Source organism: Schistocerca piceifrons, chromosome 2 (genome assembly GCF_021461385.2).
Source record: "Schistocerca piceifrons isolate TAMUIC-IGC-003096 chromosome 2, iqSchPice1.1, whole genome shotgun sequence".
Classification (NCBI taxonomy): domain Eukaryota; kingdom Metazoa; phylum Arthropoda; class Insecta; order Orthoptera; family Acrididae; genus Schistocerca; species Schistocerca piceifrons.
Window position 1 is genome coordinate 561,065,759 of NC_060139.1, and position 18,673 is coordinate 561,084,431.

The 18,673-nt window shown below is 39.0% G+C and overlaps 1 protein-coding gene across 1 annotated transcript in view; it reads left to right on the forward strand.

Annotated features, from left to right (window-relative positions):
• Nucleotides 1–18,673, forward strand: part of LOC124776581 (E3 SUMO-protein ligase RanBP2) — a 313,159-nt gene that overhangs the window by 252,492 nt on the left and 41,994 nt on the right. The window contains exons 25-27 of the mRNA XM_047251632.1: nucleotides 1,129–1,185; nucleotides 14,584–14,732; nucleotides 15,272–16,181. Of these exons, the coding sequence (XP_047107588.1) occupies nucleotides 1,129–1,185; nucleotides 14,584–14,732; nucleotides 15,272–16,181 (1,116 nt within the window). The remainder of the gene's footprint in view (nucleotides 1–1,128; nucleotides 1,186–14,583; nucleotides 14,733–15,271; nucleotides 16,182–18,673) is intronic.

Consider the following 18,673-nt stretch of genomic DNA (forward strand, 5'->3'; position numbering starts at 1 on the left):
CTCTTAGTTGTCTTTAAAAAAAAAGGCAGTGCACAGTTACATTGTATAAATTATTGTTTGTAGGAGCTACTGTTCATTGGCAGTGGCCATGAGCTGATGTTCTTAACCAAAGTCGATCATCAGTGATAGGTCTCAAGATAGCAATTGCTATTGGATGTCCCAATTAAGTGGAAAATTCCCGTACTGATAATCCTTCCTGCCTTTAAACTGAAAGCTCACTCATGGCCTTGGTTTGAAATGGGTGTTTAAAGTGTACTGTAAGATTTATGTGACACAAGCTGTATTGTCCCATTAGAAATACAATGTGCTCTAGTGAACTGCACTGAGAGCATATGTCCACTTCCACGTCCACTTCACAGGTGGATGCATGCAGTGATTTCTTGTGGTCAAGTGTGTTGAGCAATAAATTCCCAATTAAAGGAACCCTCCAACTCCTGTGTCACAAAAAAGTTTAGCTATTCATGAATAGCTGGTTTTCTTCTAGACACAAAACAGCAAGGCTGCATCTTATTGCCTGTTATGTGACAGATTTAAACCGTGATTCCAAAAGCACTCCATTGCATTCCATTCCTCTCCTCACCCACAGTCTGGTTGTGCTTAGCTCTGATCATGGAATCTTCTTCTCTCTAAATGAATAGGAAAAAACCCAAACATGAGAACATCACTCGGTTAAGTCAGATGCTTCCTTGAATTTTGCATTAGTTACTAAATTTTTGAAAGTTGTTGGAAGTCACAGTGATGTGTTGAATGTGCTAGCGATCCTCTACAATTCTACACACAACTGGATGTCTGTATCTTCCGTAAGTACCATTATCTGGTACTAATAACTTACTTTATTTCTTCTTTATGGTGCAGTATCTAGTTATTCGTCCTTAGAAGTTTAGGTGATAAATGTATTAAAATTTACAGATTAAATGATAGTCCATACACTGAGTATTAAGAATGAGATTTTGAATGGAAGTTGCAGTAGCTCCCAGCAAATATTTTTGACATCACAAGTTTCCAGAATTTACTGATTTGTTGTATTTTGTAAGTCAGGCTGTTTCTGTCTCGGTGCAGTTCATAAAAGCCCTCCTATTTCTATTAAGAGAGAAGCCTATTTTGAGCTATTAGAAATACTTTTTGCAGGTGCTGTTCAACCACTTTTTGGTGGAGTGTCAAAAGCATCACATGAAAAAGTTGATGGTAAGTGAAGAGAATTATTTTTTAGATTTTTAGTTTTTTCACATAATCTTACAGCTTCAGTGAAAAACTTTATTCAAATAATTTTAATGATGATCTGTTACTGATCAATGCATGATAAACTTACAGTACACCCAGTATTAATTTATCTGCTAAAAGTAATGTACTAAACCATTAAATTGACTGCCTTTAATGCAAATGGCATACTATGAAAAATCTAAATGTATTATATAAAATATAGTGTACAGGCTTCATAAAATTCAGTGTTGCTCATGGTGATTTAACACAATAGGCACTAAATAGATAGCAGAGGATCAAGAGGCTATTTGTTGGAGATAGTAGGTATCGTGTTCCATACATTAGTGTTACAAATAGGCTAGGGGAGTGAGAGAGGAAGCCAGCTGGTAGAATTTTGCACAGAACATAATTTAATCATAGCTAGCACTTGCTTTAAGAATCATGAAAGAAGACTATAATGTGGGAGAAGTGTGGAGACACCAAAAGGTTTCAGATTGATTATGTAACGATAAGAGATTACGGAACTAGATTTTACATTGTAAGACATATCGAGGGGCAGGTTGGACTCTAACCACAATTTATTGGTTATGAACTGTAGATTAAAACTGAAGAAATTGCAAAAAGCTAGGAAATTCTGGAGATGGGACCTGGAGAAACAGAGGTTATTGAGAGTTTCAGAGGGAGCATTAGGAAACGATTGGCAAGAACAGAAGAAAGGAATGCAGTAGAAGACAAATGGGTAGCTTTGAAGGCACCAGCAGATCAAATACGTAAAAAGACAAGGGCTAATAGGAACCCTTGGTTAACACACAAGATATTGCGTTTAATTGATGACAGTAGAAAATATAAAAATGCTATGAATGGAGCAGTCGAAAGGAAATACAAATATTTAAAAAATGAGATTGACGGGAAATGCAAAATGGCTAAGCAGGAATAGCTAGAGGACAAATGTAAGGATTTAGAAGCGTGTGTCGCCAGAAAAAAGGTAGACTGCGTACAGGGAAATTAAAGAGGCCTTTGGAGAAAAGAGAAGCAGCTGTATGAATACAAAGAGCTCAGATGGAAAATCAGTCCTAAGCAAAAAAGGGAAACCTGAAAAGAAGCAGCAGTATATGGAGGATCTATACAAAGGAGATGTGCTTGCGGGCAATATTGTAGAAATGGAAGTGGACATAGATGAAGGTGAGATGGGAGATACAATACAACAAGTAGAATTTGACAGAACGCTGTAAGACCTAAGTCGAAACAAAGTCCCGGGAGCAGATGACATTTCATCAGAACTACTGACAGCCTTGGGAGAGCCAGCCATGATAACTCTTCCATCTGTTGTGAAACATGTCTGAGACAGGTGAAATACTCTGACTCCAAGAATAATGTAGTAATTCCAATTCCAAAGAAATGGCTGACAGGTGTTAAAATTACCGAACTGTCAGTTTAATAAGTGACAGTTGCAAAATACTAACACGCATTCTTCGCAGAAGAATGGAAAAGCTGGTGGAAGCCGAATTGGAGAGACCATTTTTGATTTCGGAGAAATGTAGGAAAATGCAAGGCAATACTGTCCACATGACTTCTCATAGAAGATAGGTTAAGAAAAGGCAAACCTATATTTATACCATTTGTAGACTTGGAGAAAACTTTTGACAGTGTTGACTACAATTCTCTCTTTCAAATTCATAAAGTGGCAGTGGTAAAATACGGGTAGCAAAAGACTATTTACAATTTGTACAGAAACCAGATGGCAGTTGTAAGAAGAGAGAGGCATGAAAGGCAAGCTGCGATTGAGAAGGGAGCAAGACAGGGTTGTAGGCTGTCTCCAATGTTATTCAATCTGTATATTGAGCAAAAAGAAAAGAAAAATTTGGAGTAGGAATTGAAGTCCAGGGAGAAGAAATAAAAACTTTGAGGTTTGCCAATGACATTGTAATTGTGTCAAATACAGCAAAGGGCTTGGAAGAGCAGTTGAACAAAATGGACAGTGTCTTGAAAGGATGATATAAGATGAACATCAACGAATGCAAAATGAGAATAATGGAATGTAGTCAAATTAAGTCAGGTGCTGCTGAGGGAATTAGATTAGGAAATGCGACACTGAAAGTAGTAGATGAGTTTTGCTGTTTGGGCAGAAAAATAACTAATCATGGCTGAAATAGAGACTGACGATGGCAAGAAAAGTGTTTCTGAAAAAGAGTATAGATTTATAGATGTAAGTGTCTGCAAGTCTTTTCTCAAAGTACTTTTACAAAGTGTAGCCATGTGTGGATGTGGAATATGGGCAATAAACAGTTTAGTCTAAAGAGAATAAAAGCTTTTGAATTGTAGGGCTACAGAAGAATGCTGAAGATTAGATGGATAGTTCACGTAATTAGTGAGGAGGTACTGAGTTGAACTGGGGAGAAAAGAAATTTGTGACACAATCTGACTAGAAGAGGGGATCGATTGATAGGACAATTTTGAAACATAAAGGGGTCACTAATTTAATACTGGAGAGAAGCATTTGGTGGTGGTGGGGGGGGGGGGGGGGGGGGGGGGGGGGAGGAATCACAGAGGGAGACCAAGAGATGAATACAGTAAGCAAATTCAGAAGGGTGTAGGTTGCAGTAGTTACTCGGAGGTGAAGAGGCTTGTATAGGGTAGAGCAGCACGGAGACCTGCATCTTGAACTCGTCACATCTACAAGGTGAGACAGCAAGTAAGTGTATCCATGTGCTTGGGACCACTTGTTCCTTGGCATATAGTTTGAAGGTGTATAGAAGACGAGGAGAGAAAGCAAAAAAAAAAAAGTATTAGCTACAGTGGACACTGTAAAAAGTGACTGCCAAACTGATCTGTGTAGAGAGTACTTCTTGTCTTGATCTAGTCCAAGCAACATCATTTTTTTAAAAGATCTGTCAGCCTACATTGCATGTGACATTGTATATTGAGACTTGGTCTTTTGTAAGAGTGTGTCCACAAGTGGCTTGGAAGACAGATAATTGCATTCTTTCAGCACCTAACAACAAACAGAAGTGTGTGAAGAAGCTATTGATGTCAAACACAAGACACAAGAATTGTAACACTGAAGTCTTGCCAGAAACCATCGATGTTGAGTTTCAAGCACTAAGATAGTAAACAGGAAACCCTTTATACTTACTGCAAGCATTTGTTGTCAGTTTTATAAACAATAGTAAAGAATATAAAAATTTCAAAATGGTTGAAAGTGATAACGCAAAGATGGTGAGATAGCTAACTGAAGTGGCACCACAACTATTTCTCTGTGAGATTCTTTCCTTGACAACAGTTCAGAGTGCTACAGCTATGCCTACTGCTCAGCTATCCTGTCTAGTGCAAGACTTAAAACTACATTAAAAACCTCTACAAACATTTTACCACTTAGTGTTACTTCCACAGTGTTAATTTTGTGTTCTAATAAGGTTAAATGTCAGTTGATGAAGTTATTATACTTGTGAAGGCTAAATGTGCATGGCAGCTGCTAGATCACCATGCCTTTATTTCTGAAATGTCAGGTGATTCAAACACAATCATCAACCAAAGTAGAGCAGTGATTAACATATTGGACTCACATTTGGGAAGACAGTGGTTATAATCCTTAATACAGCTATCTGGAGACAAAGGCCAGCAAATTCTTTTCACAAGGGTGCACCCAAGCTCCTTGTCATCTTCCTGCAGTGTGAGCTTCAGCATATGAGACACACACACACACACACACACACACACACACACACACACACACACACACACACACACACACTCTCTCTCTCCTGCCTGTCTCTGTTCCTCCCACTCTGCACATGAACGCTTCATATGCCACTGTCTCGGGCCACAGCATCCGCAAATAATGGCCGTGTGTGTGTGTGTGTGTGTGTGTGTGTGTGTGTGTGTGTGTGTGTTTTCTATTTCCAAAGAAGGCCTTCACATTTAGCAATATTTTCATTGTGCCTGTCTGCAACTCAGCACCTCTTCTGTGTATAGTGATCAGAAGATCTACTTTTCCTATTATTGCAAATAAAAACCTCAATATCCCCGAACATAATGCAAAAGAGATGTTCTGTTTCCAGTCAATAAGGGCACCAATTTAGGAAAGCTCCATTACAAATAGTGCCATACAAATTTACAATAGTCTTTCACAGTGTTTCATCATTCTTACTTTCAGTAAAGCCATGGAGTCATTCTTTCTTGATCACTGTTTCTATTGAGGAGCAGACTCCTTGCAAATACTGCAAGCTCTCTTGCAGATAAAACCAATCAGACTCTTTCTTCAGAGAGACCACACTTACTTTTACATAACATTGAATATTACAGAACATACTTCTATTAAATAAATATATAAGTTGCACAATCTTTTGGAAAATGTGAAGGTGCATAAAAAATATTTGGAATTGGTGATACATCAATTTGTAATTCTTCATTTCGATGCCTCAACCCACTATGATGCCCTGAACTTCCCATGACGTAAGACCATGTTTTGTATTTTACCATCTTCCGAAGACTTTAATCAGTGATAGGTTATTAACAGATACTTAATTACAACAGTTATACCAACAACACATCATTTCTGATGAATTTTCAATGTTCCGTTGCCTTGAAATGAAATACTTTGGTGACACACAAATTATATAGCAAACTACCAATGTAATGTTTCCCATTATTTTATAACAAATCGTACCAATAACAATGCATTTTTGAGAGATCTACAATGAGCTTTGAAATACATTGAAGTGACATATATACATAGGAAGTAGGTTATAATATAAAACACACCATATATGGGCCTCAATTAAAATCTAGTTTGGTAGTGAAAACAGAGGGATGAACTCCCTGTGATGTAGGTTGTGTTCTTCTGTCACATTAGTCTGTGTTCAAATACCATTTCAGAATGCCTGATTTGCTTGATACTGTTTTACACTTTCAGAAAAATTGTACTGCGCTATGATGTTAATAACTTGACTTGCTCAATGTTGATGGTGGCTTTGATATGCGCCGATTATTTTCGGACTCATTCCTGCAATTCTTTGTCACAGACTTGCCAAATTTTTCTTTTACCACACAAAGAATTGCTCTTGCATCTGTGTTGGATTCAGGGAAAGCACAAATCTGAAAATACAAAGGTCTGCTATGTTCCTGAAAAAAATCTTAATGTGAATGAAGCAAAGCTGCAGCCCTTGCTGAATTTGTTTTTTAAAAAGTTTCAGTTTTTGCATGAAAAATTAACAACCCCAGAGTTTGGTTCACATCTTTTTGCACTATGCAGTCATTCTCAAACGATTGCTGGGAAACTATTCAGTAAAGGTATTTGATTCTTTTGCATGTTACGCACTGATATCACAGCTTGATAAAGAAGTTGCTGTTGTCTTGTTATTGGTCATATTTATTACATTACCATGAAATTAGGTACCACACTGCCTGTTGATTGAAGATGAAAAATGGCACTGCTAATCTGAAGTAAGCAGAAATTGTCACTCTGGAATCATTGTCATTTTTTCCAAAGCCCCCCCCCCCTTCCTCCCCCCCCCCCCCCCCCCCCCCCCCCAAACCAATTGTTGAAGTCATCCAAAATAGATTCTGTACTCATTGGCAAAGAATTTATGGATTCCATTCCATCCTTCAGTTTCATGTTAACAGGTCTTGTCCATGTCTGTTTCATTCTTTAAGCAGCTCATGAATTCCTTAGTGCTTATGAACAATGCTGCTGCTTTTTGTTGGTGCACTTTTAAGTTACACAGGTAATATCTGAACACATTAAGGCATGGTCACACTGAGCGCTTTGCACCTATCTGCCAGTTCTTGGTACTTCAGAGGAAACGGAGAACATACGCGCTCTCACTTATGGTGAGGACTGCTCCGCACCTGACAGATTTTTGCACTTAACGCATATTGGTTCCAGTCGGAGTTCTTGCAGGGTTGCAGCTGGAGCAAATCAAGAAATGCAAATGTTAAATTGGGAAATGTACAGCAGAAATAATCTTGGCAGTGAACTGCTAGATTGCAAGAATGGACAGTTTGTAAATTTTTGGCGAATGTCATTCGAAGACAGGTTATCTGTTGTCTCTGAACCACCAGTAATGGACACAAATTGTACATCTGCAGTATCTCATGAAGAGAATGCGGCATAATTTTGTGCTTTTTGGCCACTGGAAATATCTTTGTGAGTTGTTGTATCTATTCGAGATATTCAGAATTTCAGTGATTGTTATTGAAGTTTGCATATTGTTTCTTACTTCAGCAGTTCGTATCTGACACCATTTGTGATCCAATGCCAAGCATCCTTTATTTTATGTGATGATTTTTGTTCATAGGGTCCCATACTTCCCATTTTTCTCTCTAAATATCTGGAGTTGTTCAGTTTGTGTGTGGTTCACATCATACTTAACGAGAATCGACTGCTGCACTGTGAATACTGGCATTCACTGGGTCGTCATTTGACAGATTTGGGATGTAGTTATGTGGTACACTGTATTCTGCGTGGCAGTGTAGTGCGATATTCGTTCGCCAGTGACACGCATCCGCACTTGCAATGTCCCACAACACTGAGTTTGAAAACCAATTTTGGGTAGGATTTAAAACAGCTGTAAAATACTGTGCCGCAAGCACCAGATTGAAGATGCAATATCACAGACTCGAGTCAGTGTTGTTGACTTTAAGTGGTAATGCAGATGCAGCTGTATGACAGTGATTCACAGCTGTGTGTCACAGTGCACTCTAGTCTTCAAAACACTGCATCATATGCTTTTATAATATCTGCCTGTCTTTTTCGGATGTAAATATGGTGCTACTACCCTGACCAGTTCATATCTTTCCTTCCTCAGGTAATACATACCTCAGGTTTATGAGGTAAAATGCAGTGGACAAAGTATGGCAATACTATATTGATCATCATGAGATTATTTCAATGTGTAGCTAAATAAATGGCACAAGCAGCAAGTAAACATGAAGAGACTTCAGGCTAATGAAGGTGCTTCATAGTAAATTCATAAACAACATAGGTAACAAAATGTAAATGCTATTAATTCAGTTGTTACATTCTTGACTAATGGCCTTAAATTTTCACAGTACTTCTTTTTCAAAAAGAAGTCAACTGAAGATATAATTTGAACTCCGTACCAAATCACTCTTCAAATTGTTGAAAACCAGGAACATCCTACAATAGGAAGGCTGCCATCAAGCCTTGCTTACTAGATGCAGTGATGCTGTTTCTAGACAGTGACAGAAGAAAAAGATAAACAAGATCTCTCTTTCAAACAACACAATCAGAAGTCTTATTGGGGACATTACTTTTTGTATTTTGGCCATGGCACCCAATGAAGTAAGAATTCATTTCTGTGCACTGCAACGGTTGTTGTATCTTGTTCCCTTCTGTTTTCTTATGTTCAGTATGTAAAAGATAACAAGTGTTAAAGAAGAATAGGAGTTTTCCGATTACTGAAAAATTTTGTTGAGGAATGTGAGATGCACTTGTTGAAGTTGGTAGGTATACATACAGATAACACCTTCCATGTTGGGTGTTCACTCTGCATTCCACACATTCATGAAAGAAGTTGCTCCAAATGCAACATTCAGCCATTGGTTTATGCTTCTTTTCACTTTAGCAGCAGAAACACTTCCACTTGATTTTCTGAATGTGCTCACTCAGGTAACGAAGATAGTAATAAAGTTCATTCTCTTCACAGATAGGAGCTTTCCCAGCACACAGCTGAAATTCCCAGAACTGACAGTGGTACTTAACACAAATAGTGAAAATTGTTCATCACACGTTAAATAAGTCAGCACTTACGATTGCTAGTAAATTCCGTCAGTTATTTTCCTGAACTGGAGACTTGCCAAGTAACTGGATTTTAAAACAATTTTCTATGAATGAAATCTGAATATTTTCACATGTGACATTAAAGTCGGACCAGAATTTCGTGGAGTAAATGAAGATACACACTGAAAGTAGATTCCTCTAAAACAGAACTAGGAACAATTTTTAGGAAGATTTGTGATAAATATCCATCAAAGAAAAAGTTCATCAGTTTGACTCTTCTTATAGGGAAAGTGAATTTACTGCTATGGTGACGACAAAAACAAATGCAAAGAACCAGTTTAACTTGAACACAGTTTATAATGTGCATTGGCTGAGATGAAACATAAGAAATACTTCAGAATGTGGAGTTCGAAAAGTAGGAGACGAGGTACTGGCGGAAGTAAAGCTGTGAGGATAGGTTGTGTGTCGTGCTTGGGTAGCTCTGTCGGTCTAGCACTTGCCTACAAAGGGCAAAGGTCCCGAGTTTTACAAGGGGAGGCCGCCAATTGTGAAATTCAGATTCGATTCATACTGCGCATAATAAAAGCTCATGGCCAAAGGTGTAATGTGGCAAAGCACCATGATGCACTTCTCAGCTGTTGTCGAGAAAATCGACAGTTAAAATAAACTGTTGCTGTGAAATACCCTCTACGATTAATAATTTTCTATAGCGTCGTGGCGCAGCGGCAAGGGCTCGGGTTCGTAATCCGAAGGTCGCCAGATCGTATCTCGCGCCATGCAACCCTTTTTTTTTCCAAATGTGTGTACACACACACACACACACACACACACACACACACACACACACACACAAGTGGCGGCAACTTGAAATTAGCGGAGATTGAGGCCTGGAGGATAACGAGAAGTTGCCGCCACTCATACCTCGCCTGTCTTTCAACAACTTCTTTGCCTCTACACTTCTGCCTCGACTGACATCTCTACCCAAACTCTTTGTCTTTAAATATGTCTGCTTGTGTCTGTATGTGTGGATGGATGTGTGTGTGTGTGTGTGTGTGTGTGTGTGTGTGTGTGTGTGTGTGTGTGTACCTGTCCTTTTTTCCCCCTAAGGTAAGTCTTTCCGCTCCCGGGATTGGAATGACTCCTTACCCTCACCCTTAAAACCCACTTCCTTCAGTCTTTCCCTCTCCTTCCCTCTTTCCTGATGAGGCAACAGTTTGTTGCGAAAGCTTGAATTTTGTGTGTATGTTTGTGTTTGTTTGTGTGTCTATCGACCTGCCAACGCTTTCGTTCGGTAAGGCACCTCATTTTTGTTTTTATATATAATTTTTCCCACGTGAAATGTTTCCCTCTATTATATATAATGAAGATCCGTTGCAACAATTATGCATATAATAACTTGTTGAAAGTTGTTTGTCTTGGAAAAACTGGCGACTTCGAACATCATTATGTTTTCTGCACACAAAGTTGGATTTCACAAATGTTGTTAATTGGCTTTATAACGTTAACCACGTATAGTTAACGGAAGAAGTAGAAACGATATTCCGAAACGAATACGTATAGCGTAAGTCAAACCTTCGAATTAGAATAGAAACCCCATGAACACAAATTTGCTGTGGCAGGTATGAAATATAAACTCCGTTACTCGCTCGTTACACTTGAAGGACAGATGTTGAATGGACCGAAACGAGCCGCCGCATAACAGCGTAGTTGCCTGCTAACTTGTAGGTGCGGTCCCTAGCGCAACTTATAACATCTTCGAAAATCAGTGCGGACGTGAGAGAGCTTTGGTACACCCTGTTAAGCAAACGAAAAAATGGAGGCGGTACAATTGGAGAGCAATCCGTCTTCACCAACATGCATAAGCAATTCATTAATAGTTTATACACACACACACACACACACACGATTAAAGGGAACAGCCATGGGTAGCAGGATGACCCCTTCGTACGCCAACCTATTCATGGGTCGCTTAGAGGAAGCCTTCTTGGTTACCCAGACCTGCCAACCCAAAGTTTGGTACAGATTTATTGATGACATCTTCATGATCTGGACTCACAGTGAAGAACAACTCCAGAATTTCCTCTCCAACCTCAACTCCTTTGGTTCCATCAGATTCACCTGGTCCTACTCCAAATCCCATGCCACTTTCCTTGATGTTGACCTCCACCTGTCCAATGGCCAGCTTCACACGTCCGTCCACATCAAACCCACCAACAAGCAACAGTACCTCCATTACGACAGCTGCCACCCATTCCACATCAAACGGTCCCTTCCCTACAGCCTAGGTCTTCGTGGCAAACGAATCTGCTCCAGTCCAGAATCCCTGAAGCATTACACCAACAACCTGACAACAGCTTTCGCATCCCGCAACTACCCTCCCAACCTGGTACAGAAGCAAATAACCAGAGCCACTTCCTCATCCTCTCAAACCCAGAACCTCCCACAGAAGAACCACAAAAGTGCCCCACTTGTGACAGGATACTTTCCGGGACTGGATCAGATTCTGAATGTGGCTCTCCAGCAGGGATACGACTTCCTCAAATCCTGCCCTGAAATGAGATACATCCTTCATGAAATCCTCCCCACTCCACCAAGAGTGTCTTTCCGCCGTCCACCTAACCTTCGTAACCTGTTAGTTCATCCCTATGAAATCCCCAAACCACCTTCCCTACCCTCTGGCTCCTACCCTTGTAACCGCCCCCGTTGTAAAACCTGTCCCATGCACCCTCCCACCACCACCTACTCCAGTCCTGTAACCCGGAAAGAGTACACGATCAAAGACAGAGCCACGTGTGAAAGCACCCACGTGATCTACCAACTGACCTGCCTACACTGTGACGCATTCTATGTGGGAATGACCAGCAACAAACTGTCCATTCGCATGAATGGACACAGGCAGACAGTGTTTGTTGGTAATGAGGATCACCCTGTGGCTAAACATGCCTTGGTGCACGGCCAGCACATCTTGGCACAGTGTTACACCGTCCGGGTTATCTGGATACTTCCCACTAACACCAGCCTATCCGAACTCCGGAGATGGGAACTTGCTCTTCAATATATCCTCTCTTCCCGTTATCCACCAGGCCTCAATCTCCGCTAATTTCAAGTTGCCGCCACTCATACCTCACCTGTCATTCAACAACATCTTTGCCTCTGCACTTCTGCCTCGACTGATATCTCTGCCCAAACTCTTTGTCTTTAAATATGTCTGCTTGTGTCTGTATATGTGTGGATGGATATGTGTGTGTGTGTGTGTGTGTGTGTGTGTGTGTGTGTTGTGTGTTGTGTGTTGTGTGTTGTGTGTTGTGTGTTGTGTGTTGTGTGTGCGCGAGTGTATACCCATCCTTTTTTCCCCCTAAGGTAAGTCTTTCCGCTCCCGGGATTGGAATGACTCCTTACCCTCTCCCTTAAAACCCACATCCTTTCGTCTTTTCCCTCTCCTTCCCTCTTTCCTGATGAGGCAACAGTTTGTTGCGAAAGCTTGAATTTTGTGTGTATGTTTGTGTTTGTTTGTGTGTCTGTCGACCTGCCAGCACTTTCATTTGGTAAGTCACATCAGCTTTGTTTTTAGATATATATTTTCTACGTGGAATGTTTCCCTCTATTATAACTATATATATATATATATATATATATAAATTTGAATTACAATAAACTAATAATAAAAAATGTTGCATGGCGCGAGATTCGATCCGGTGACCTTCGGATTACGAACCCGAGCGCGTACCACTGCGACGCTGTAGAAAATTACTAATCGTAGAGAGTATTTCACGGCAACAGTTTCTTTTAACTGTCGATTTTCTCGACAACGGCTAAGAAGTGCATCTTGGTGCTTTGCCACATTACACCTTTGGCCATGAGCTTTTATTATGCGCAGTATGAATCGAATCTGAATTTCACAATTGGCGGCCTCCCATTGTTAGTCTTGGTCGGGCACACAGTTTTAATCTGCCAGAAAGTTTCATAAAATAGATTGGTGAAAATAAGCAATAACAACCCTCTCATTAACTTTCATTGTGTTTTGTTTTGATATCCCTTACAAAAATGGTGAATTTTATATGTTGAATGTTATTGAAATATTATATATTTTTCTGTAATTTTAAAAATAGAAAAGTTAAAAATAATTCTAATCTAAACTTTAGTTAGATGCTAAACCTTGTTAAAGGTATTGGTTTCTGTGTGTTCTTATTCATCGGTAATGGTCTCTCAAAAGTTTGGAACTGCTTAGCTAATCCCAAACATTTCTCAAATGTATTAACAAATACACAATGCAACATACATTACATTGAGAAATGTAGCGTGTTACAGTAATTTAGTATTGTTGTTGTTTTGAGTTAATGTGTATTAAATAAACATAACTGTCAGAAAAATTTCACAGTATGCAGTATGTGGCGACTTGTGACAACTTCATTTGACTTCCCAATGTTACGCAGTGCGTGTCAAAAATCTGTAACTTACAGAATGGGTCAGTAACATGCAAAATTTGTTTTATTTAAATGTGTTAATGACTAGGTTCTACATTTGTAGTTAGTGGAACATAAATTATAACAGATAAAAATACAGTACAAGTGCAATCCATCCATCAGCGCTTCGGTATACTGAAAGGACGACAGTGGTTTACAAGACTTTAATATTTGCGGATACAAATAAGACTTGGGAATGAAGACAGCATTTCTTTTACTCACTCAGACCTCCCGTTACGGCTTGGTATGTAGGTGGTCAGGAGTGTAAGAAATGAGTAGTGTTAGACAGAGCTAGGCATTTGACTAAAGATACTCTGTCCACTATTTTGACTACCTACACTGGGAAAGTGATGTACGCATACGTATTCAAATGCAGAGAGATGTAAACAGGCAGAATATGGTGCTGAGGTCAGCAACACCTATATAAGACCCCAAGTGTTTGGCACAGTTGTTACATCGGTTATTGCTGCTACAGTGACATGTTATGAAGATTTAAGTGAGTTTGAACGTAGTGTTGTAATCGGCACACGAGCGGTGGGACACAGCATCTCCAAGGTAGCAATGAAGTGGGGATTTTTCCCATACAACCATTTCATGAATGTACTGTGAATATCAAGAAAACATCAAATCTGACGTCGCTGCCGGCCGGGAAAAGGTCCTGCAAGAATGAGACCAATAGTTCAATGTGACAGAAGTGCAACGCTTCTGCAAATTGCTGTAGATTTCAATGCTGGACCACTATTTCACATGTTAATCGAGTGCATGCCACGTCATGTTACGATACTTCTGCGTGCTTGCTTGGCCCTACACAATATTAGGCAGGTCTACTGGTTTCTTTGGCTTTTCAGTGTACATCCATCTAAACTTTGTTTACAATGGAATCTTAGTATTATTGACGGCTATTACCATCACTACATTACTATTAGTACAGATATGTTTCCTGCTTCTTGGAATGTTGTTAGAGTATCCATTGGTTTGATATAAATACATTGTTATGTAATATTAAAGATATTATAAGAATGTGATTGGTTTTATGGAGCATATCAGGTGTAAGTTAATGTGTAAGCATCCTTTTCTAGAAATCCCATAATTCTTTCATTGTTTGTGCAAAGAATCCATTCACTGCTTGGATACAAGTGAGAAGTATAATGTTACAGAGATAATATACTTCCATTTCAGATTCACCAGAGGTGATATACGAATTAGCAGTTACTGAGCAAGAGAAAGCAGAGGCAGAAAGGTTGATGTTGCCTTCAAATTTTTATGCATATCGAAGAAAACCAGGCTGTCCAGGATGTCCAGGCTGTAAAGATGATGAAGCTTCAGAGGTATGTGAATAATTTAATCAAAATACGACACAAGCAAGGCTTACACTTCTTGCAAATATCATACTGACTCTTTGATGTTAGTAAAATTCAGTAGTTTCTCATAAAATATCTGCTTAGTTGATAAATGATCGGAAAGTAGTGGTAGACTAATAACTAGAAACCAAACATTAATGCTGCCTTTTGTGTGTGAAGCAAATGTTTAAATCTCTGAACATTATGTATTTTCATCGTGTCAGATAAATAAAATTATCTATACTTGGTATACAAGGCTACATTTGACTACCAAAAACTGTGTGCATTTTTGAACTTCACGTTTCAATAGACAGCATTATAAAAGTAGGAAATTGTTGTGTTGCTCTATTTCATTTATCTCCTGTCTAAAGTTTCTCAAGGTTCCTTGTTACTTATCTGTTAGTCTAATATTATTCATTGTAAATGACAAGTAGGCAAATGGCACGACGACTAACGTCATTTTGAAACGATTAATGTTAATTAGTTTTCTTGTATTTGCTATTTCTGACATCTGTTTTCTTTTACAGTCAGATGGAGAAAGAGGGGCAGAATCATCAAATGTGGACACGTCTGCGCATAAACCTAATTGTTCAGGTGACTTTTCATTGGCTGCCCTTGGACAGAAAACAGCTGGTACAGTTGACGATAATACAGAGGATAAGAATAAGCAAATTACTTCTAATGCCACACCGATCAAACCCAAGATGGGCAGTGGTATTTTGCAGCCTCCGACATTTTCTTTCAATCCTACTTTCGGTCAGTCTACTACAACAACCAATCCATCATGGTTCTCCCGGAACACAGCAGCAGTTTTCACAAGTCCTGCAATGGCTGCAGGTGATGCAAAAAATATAACAATTGATCAGACAGGTTCATTGGATGCCGAGAACAAATTTGGGGTGGCGTCACTTGTTGCAACAAACACTGTTGCAGAGAAAGCTGCTATATCCACACCAGAGTTTGGAAAAACTCCAGGACGTTCATCTGAAAGTGAAAAACAGATCAGTAATTTAGCTACTGGAACTTCACTGTTTGGTTCACAGGGGCAAAAGGTAGAAAGTTGTTCCAATGCCCCACTCTTTACTCTTTTTCCTCCATCTAGTCAGGCAAAATCTGTGCAGGACCAGCCCCTTATGTTCAATTTTGGCCCAACAAGTAAATTTGGTTGTGAGCCCAAAGTTTCAAAGACACCAGGATTTGGATTTACTGCACCCTTTCAAACTGAAAGTATATTGAGATCATCAGCCACTGAAAGCACAGATTTGAAAACCATGATGGAACCTTCACACAGTATTCTTCAACCAGATGAAAAACACAGAACAGTAGGAAAGCAATTGGAGGAGAATTTGAAGCCTGAAGGTCTATTCTCTTCAGTGCAGTTGACCATCACGTTTGCAGACCTTGCTTCAAAAATAAAGCCACAGGAACAGCAACCAGGTAATAAATATTCTTATTTGAGTTGCATGTATTAATTGGGGGAGGTGGTGGTGGTGGTTGGTGGTGTTTTCGTCTTCAGTCTGAAGACTAATTTGCTGAAACTCTCCACTTTTGCATATCCTGTGCAACCTTCATCTCTTTATAATAACCACAACCTATATCCATTTGATCCTGCTTATTACATTCATTCCTAGGTCTTACTTAACAATTTTTATCCCTCCTACTTCCTTCTGTTACCAGACTGATTATTCTCTGATGTCTTGGTATGTGTCCTACCAATTGATCCTTCCTTTACCTCCAGAAAATACACCTAACATTTAAATTTAAACACAGTGTTGGGAAGTTTCTGTTTGCCAAAAACACATTGCTTGCTATTGCCAGACTGCATTTTATATCCTTTCTACTTCAGCCATTGACAGTTACCTTTGCTAACCCTAATAGCAAAACTCGCCTACCACATTTTGTGTCTCCCTTCCTGATCTAATACCCTCAGCAGTGCCTTACTTAGATGACATTCAATAATGCTTGTTTTACTTTTATTGTTGTTCATCTTACAATATCCATTCCATTCGACTGCTCTTCCAAATCCCCTCCCATTTCTGACAGAATTACATTGTCAACAGTAAACCTCTAAGTTTTTACTTCTGCTGCATGAACTTAAATGCCCTTTCCAATTCTTTCCTTGGTTTCCTCTTCTGTTAACTCAATGTGCAGATTGAATAACATGGGGGTAGGTTACTACCCTGTCTTGCAACCTTCTCAATTACTGCTTCTTTTTTCGTGTCCTTAGACTTGTGGAACTGCAGTATGGTTTTTGTACAAATTATAAATTACCTTCTGCTCCCTGGATTTTGTCACTGCTAACTTCAGACTTACAGATTGTAGTCTAGTCAACATTCTTGAAAGCTTCTCAATTTACAAATGCTATAAACGTAGGTTTGCCGTTCTTCAACTTACCTACTCAGTCAACACGTAGAATCGTTATTCCCCCACGTATTCCTAAAAATCGTTATTCCCCCACGTATTCCTAAATTTCTCTTGAACCCAACTGATCTCCCCTGAGGTCAGCTTGTAAAAGTTTTTCCATTCTTCTGTAAATACTTTATAGAAATATTTTGCAATTGTTGTTTATTAAACTAATAGTTAGGTAATATCCACACCTATCACTACCTGCTTTCTTTGGAATTGGAATTATTAAAGTGTTCTTGAATTCTGAGAGTGTTTCATCTGTGTCATACTTCTTGAATATGAGGTGTAATAGTTTTGTTGTGGCGGCTGGCACTCCTAAGAATATCAGTTGTTCTTAGGGAATGTCCATCATCTTTGGGGCACTTGTTTTGACTTATGTCTTTTAGTGGTCTGTTAAATTCTTGTAGCAGTATCATATCTCCTCTCCTCTCCTCATTTATGTCCTCTTGTATTTCTATAATATTGCCTTAAAGTGTGTTTCCCTGCATAGCTCTCAGGTATACTTCTTTTGTCTGCCAGCATTCCCTTCTTTGCTCAATATTCGATTCGCATCTGAGAGCTTGATATTCATACAGCTGCTTCTATTTTCTCCAAAGGTCTCTCTAATTTTCCTGTAGGCAGCAGCCATCTTTCCCCTAATCGTGCATGTTATTTCTGCAGCCCTATTTTCGCCCTCTAGCCATTCCTGTATGGCTGTTTTGCATTTTCTGTCAAGTCTTGCTTCTAGATGTATGCCTCTTTGTCTGCTTAGTTTGTTGCATTTATTATTATCTTCTCTTGTCAAAATTCAATATCTCATGTTATCTCAGGATATCTATCAGGTCTTGTCTTTTTACTTATTTGATCGTCTGCTGTCTTCACAATTTCATATCTCAAAGCTATCCATTTATCTTCCGTTCTATTCATTTCCTCTTTTTCAGTTAATTGTTGCCTAATGTTAGTCCTGAAACTCTCAGCAGCCTCTAGTTCTTTCAACTTATCCAGGTCGCATCTCCTTCATTTCCTACCTTTTTGCAAATGCTTCAGATCTGATCTATAATTTATAAGCAATAAATTATGTTTAGGCCACTTCTGCCACTAGAAATGTCTTAAAGTTTGAAATCTGATTTTGAAATATGTTGTACCATTATATAATCAATCTGAAACCTTCTAGTGTCCCCAGGTCTGTTCCACATATACAGCCTTCTTTCATGCTTCTTAAAACATATTTTAGTGATGATTAAATAATGCCCTTTGTAAAACTCTACTAGGTAGCTTCCTCTTTCACTCCTTTGCCCAAGTCCGTGTTCTCCTACTATTTTTCACTATGCTGTTCATAGTAAGTTACACATTCCTAACTTTTTATTCATTATTAGAAAAAGTCCGTTTTGATATCTCAAAAAATAAAATCCCAGTTTCTTGTGAGGGATAAATAAATAAATTTGTGATATTTATAACCACATATTATCCACAATTACAGTTTATATTTATTGTAGTAGAGGATGAAGTGTGTGTGTGTGTGTGTGTGTGTGTGTGTGTGTGTG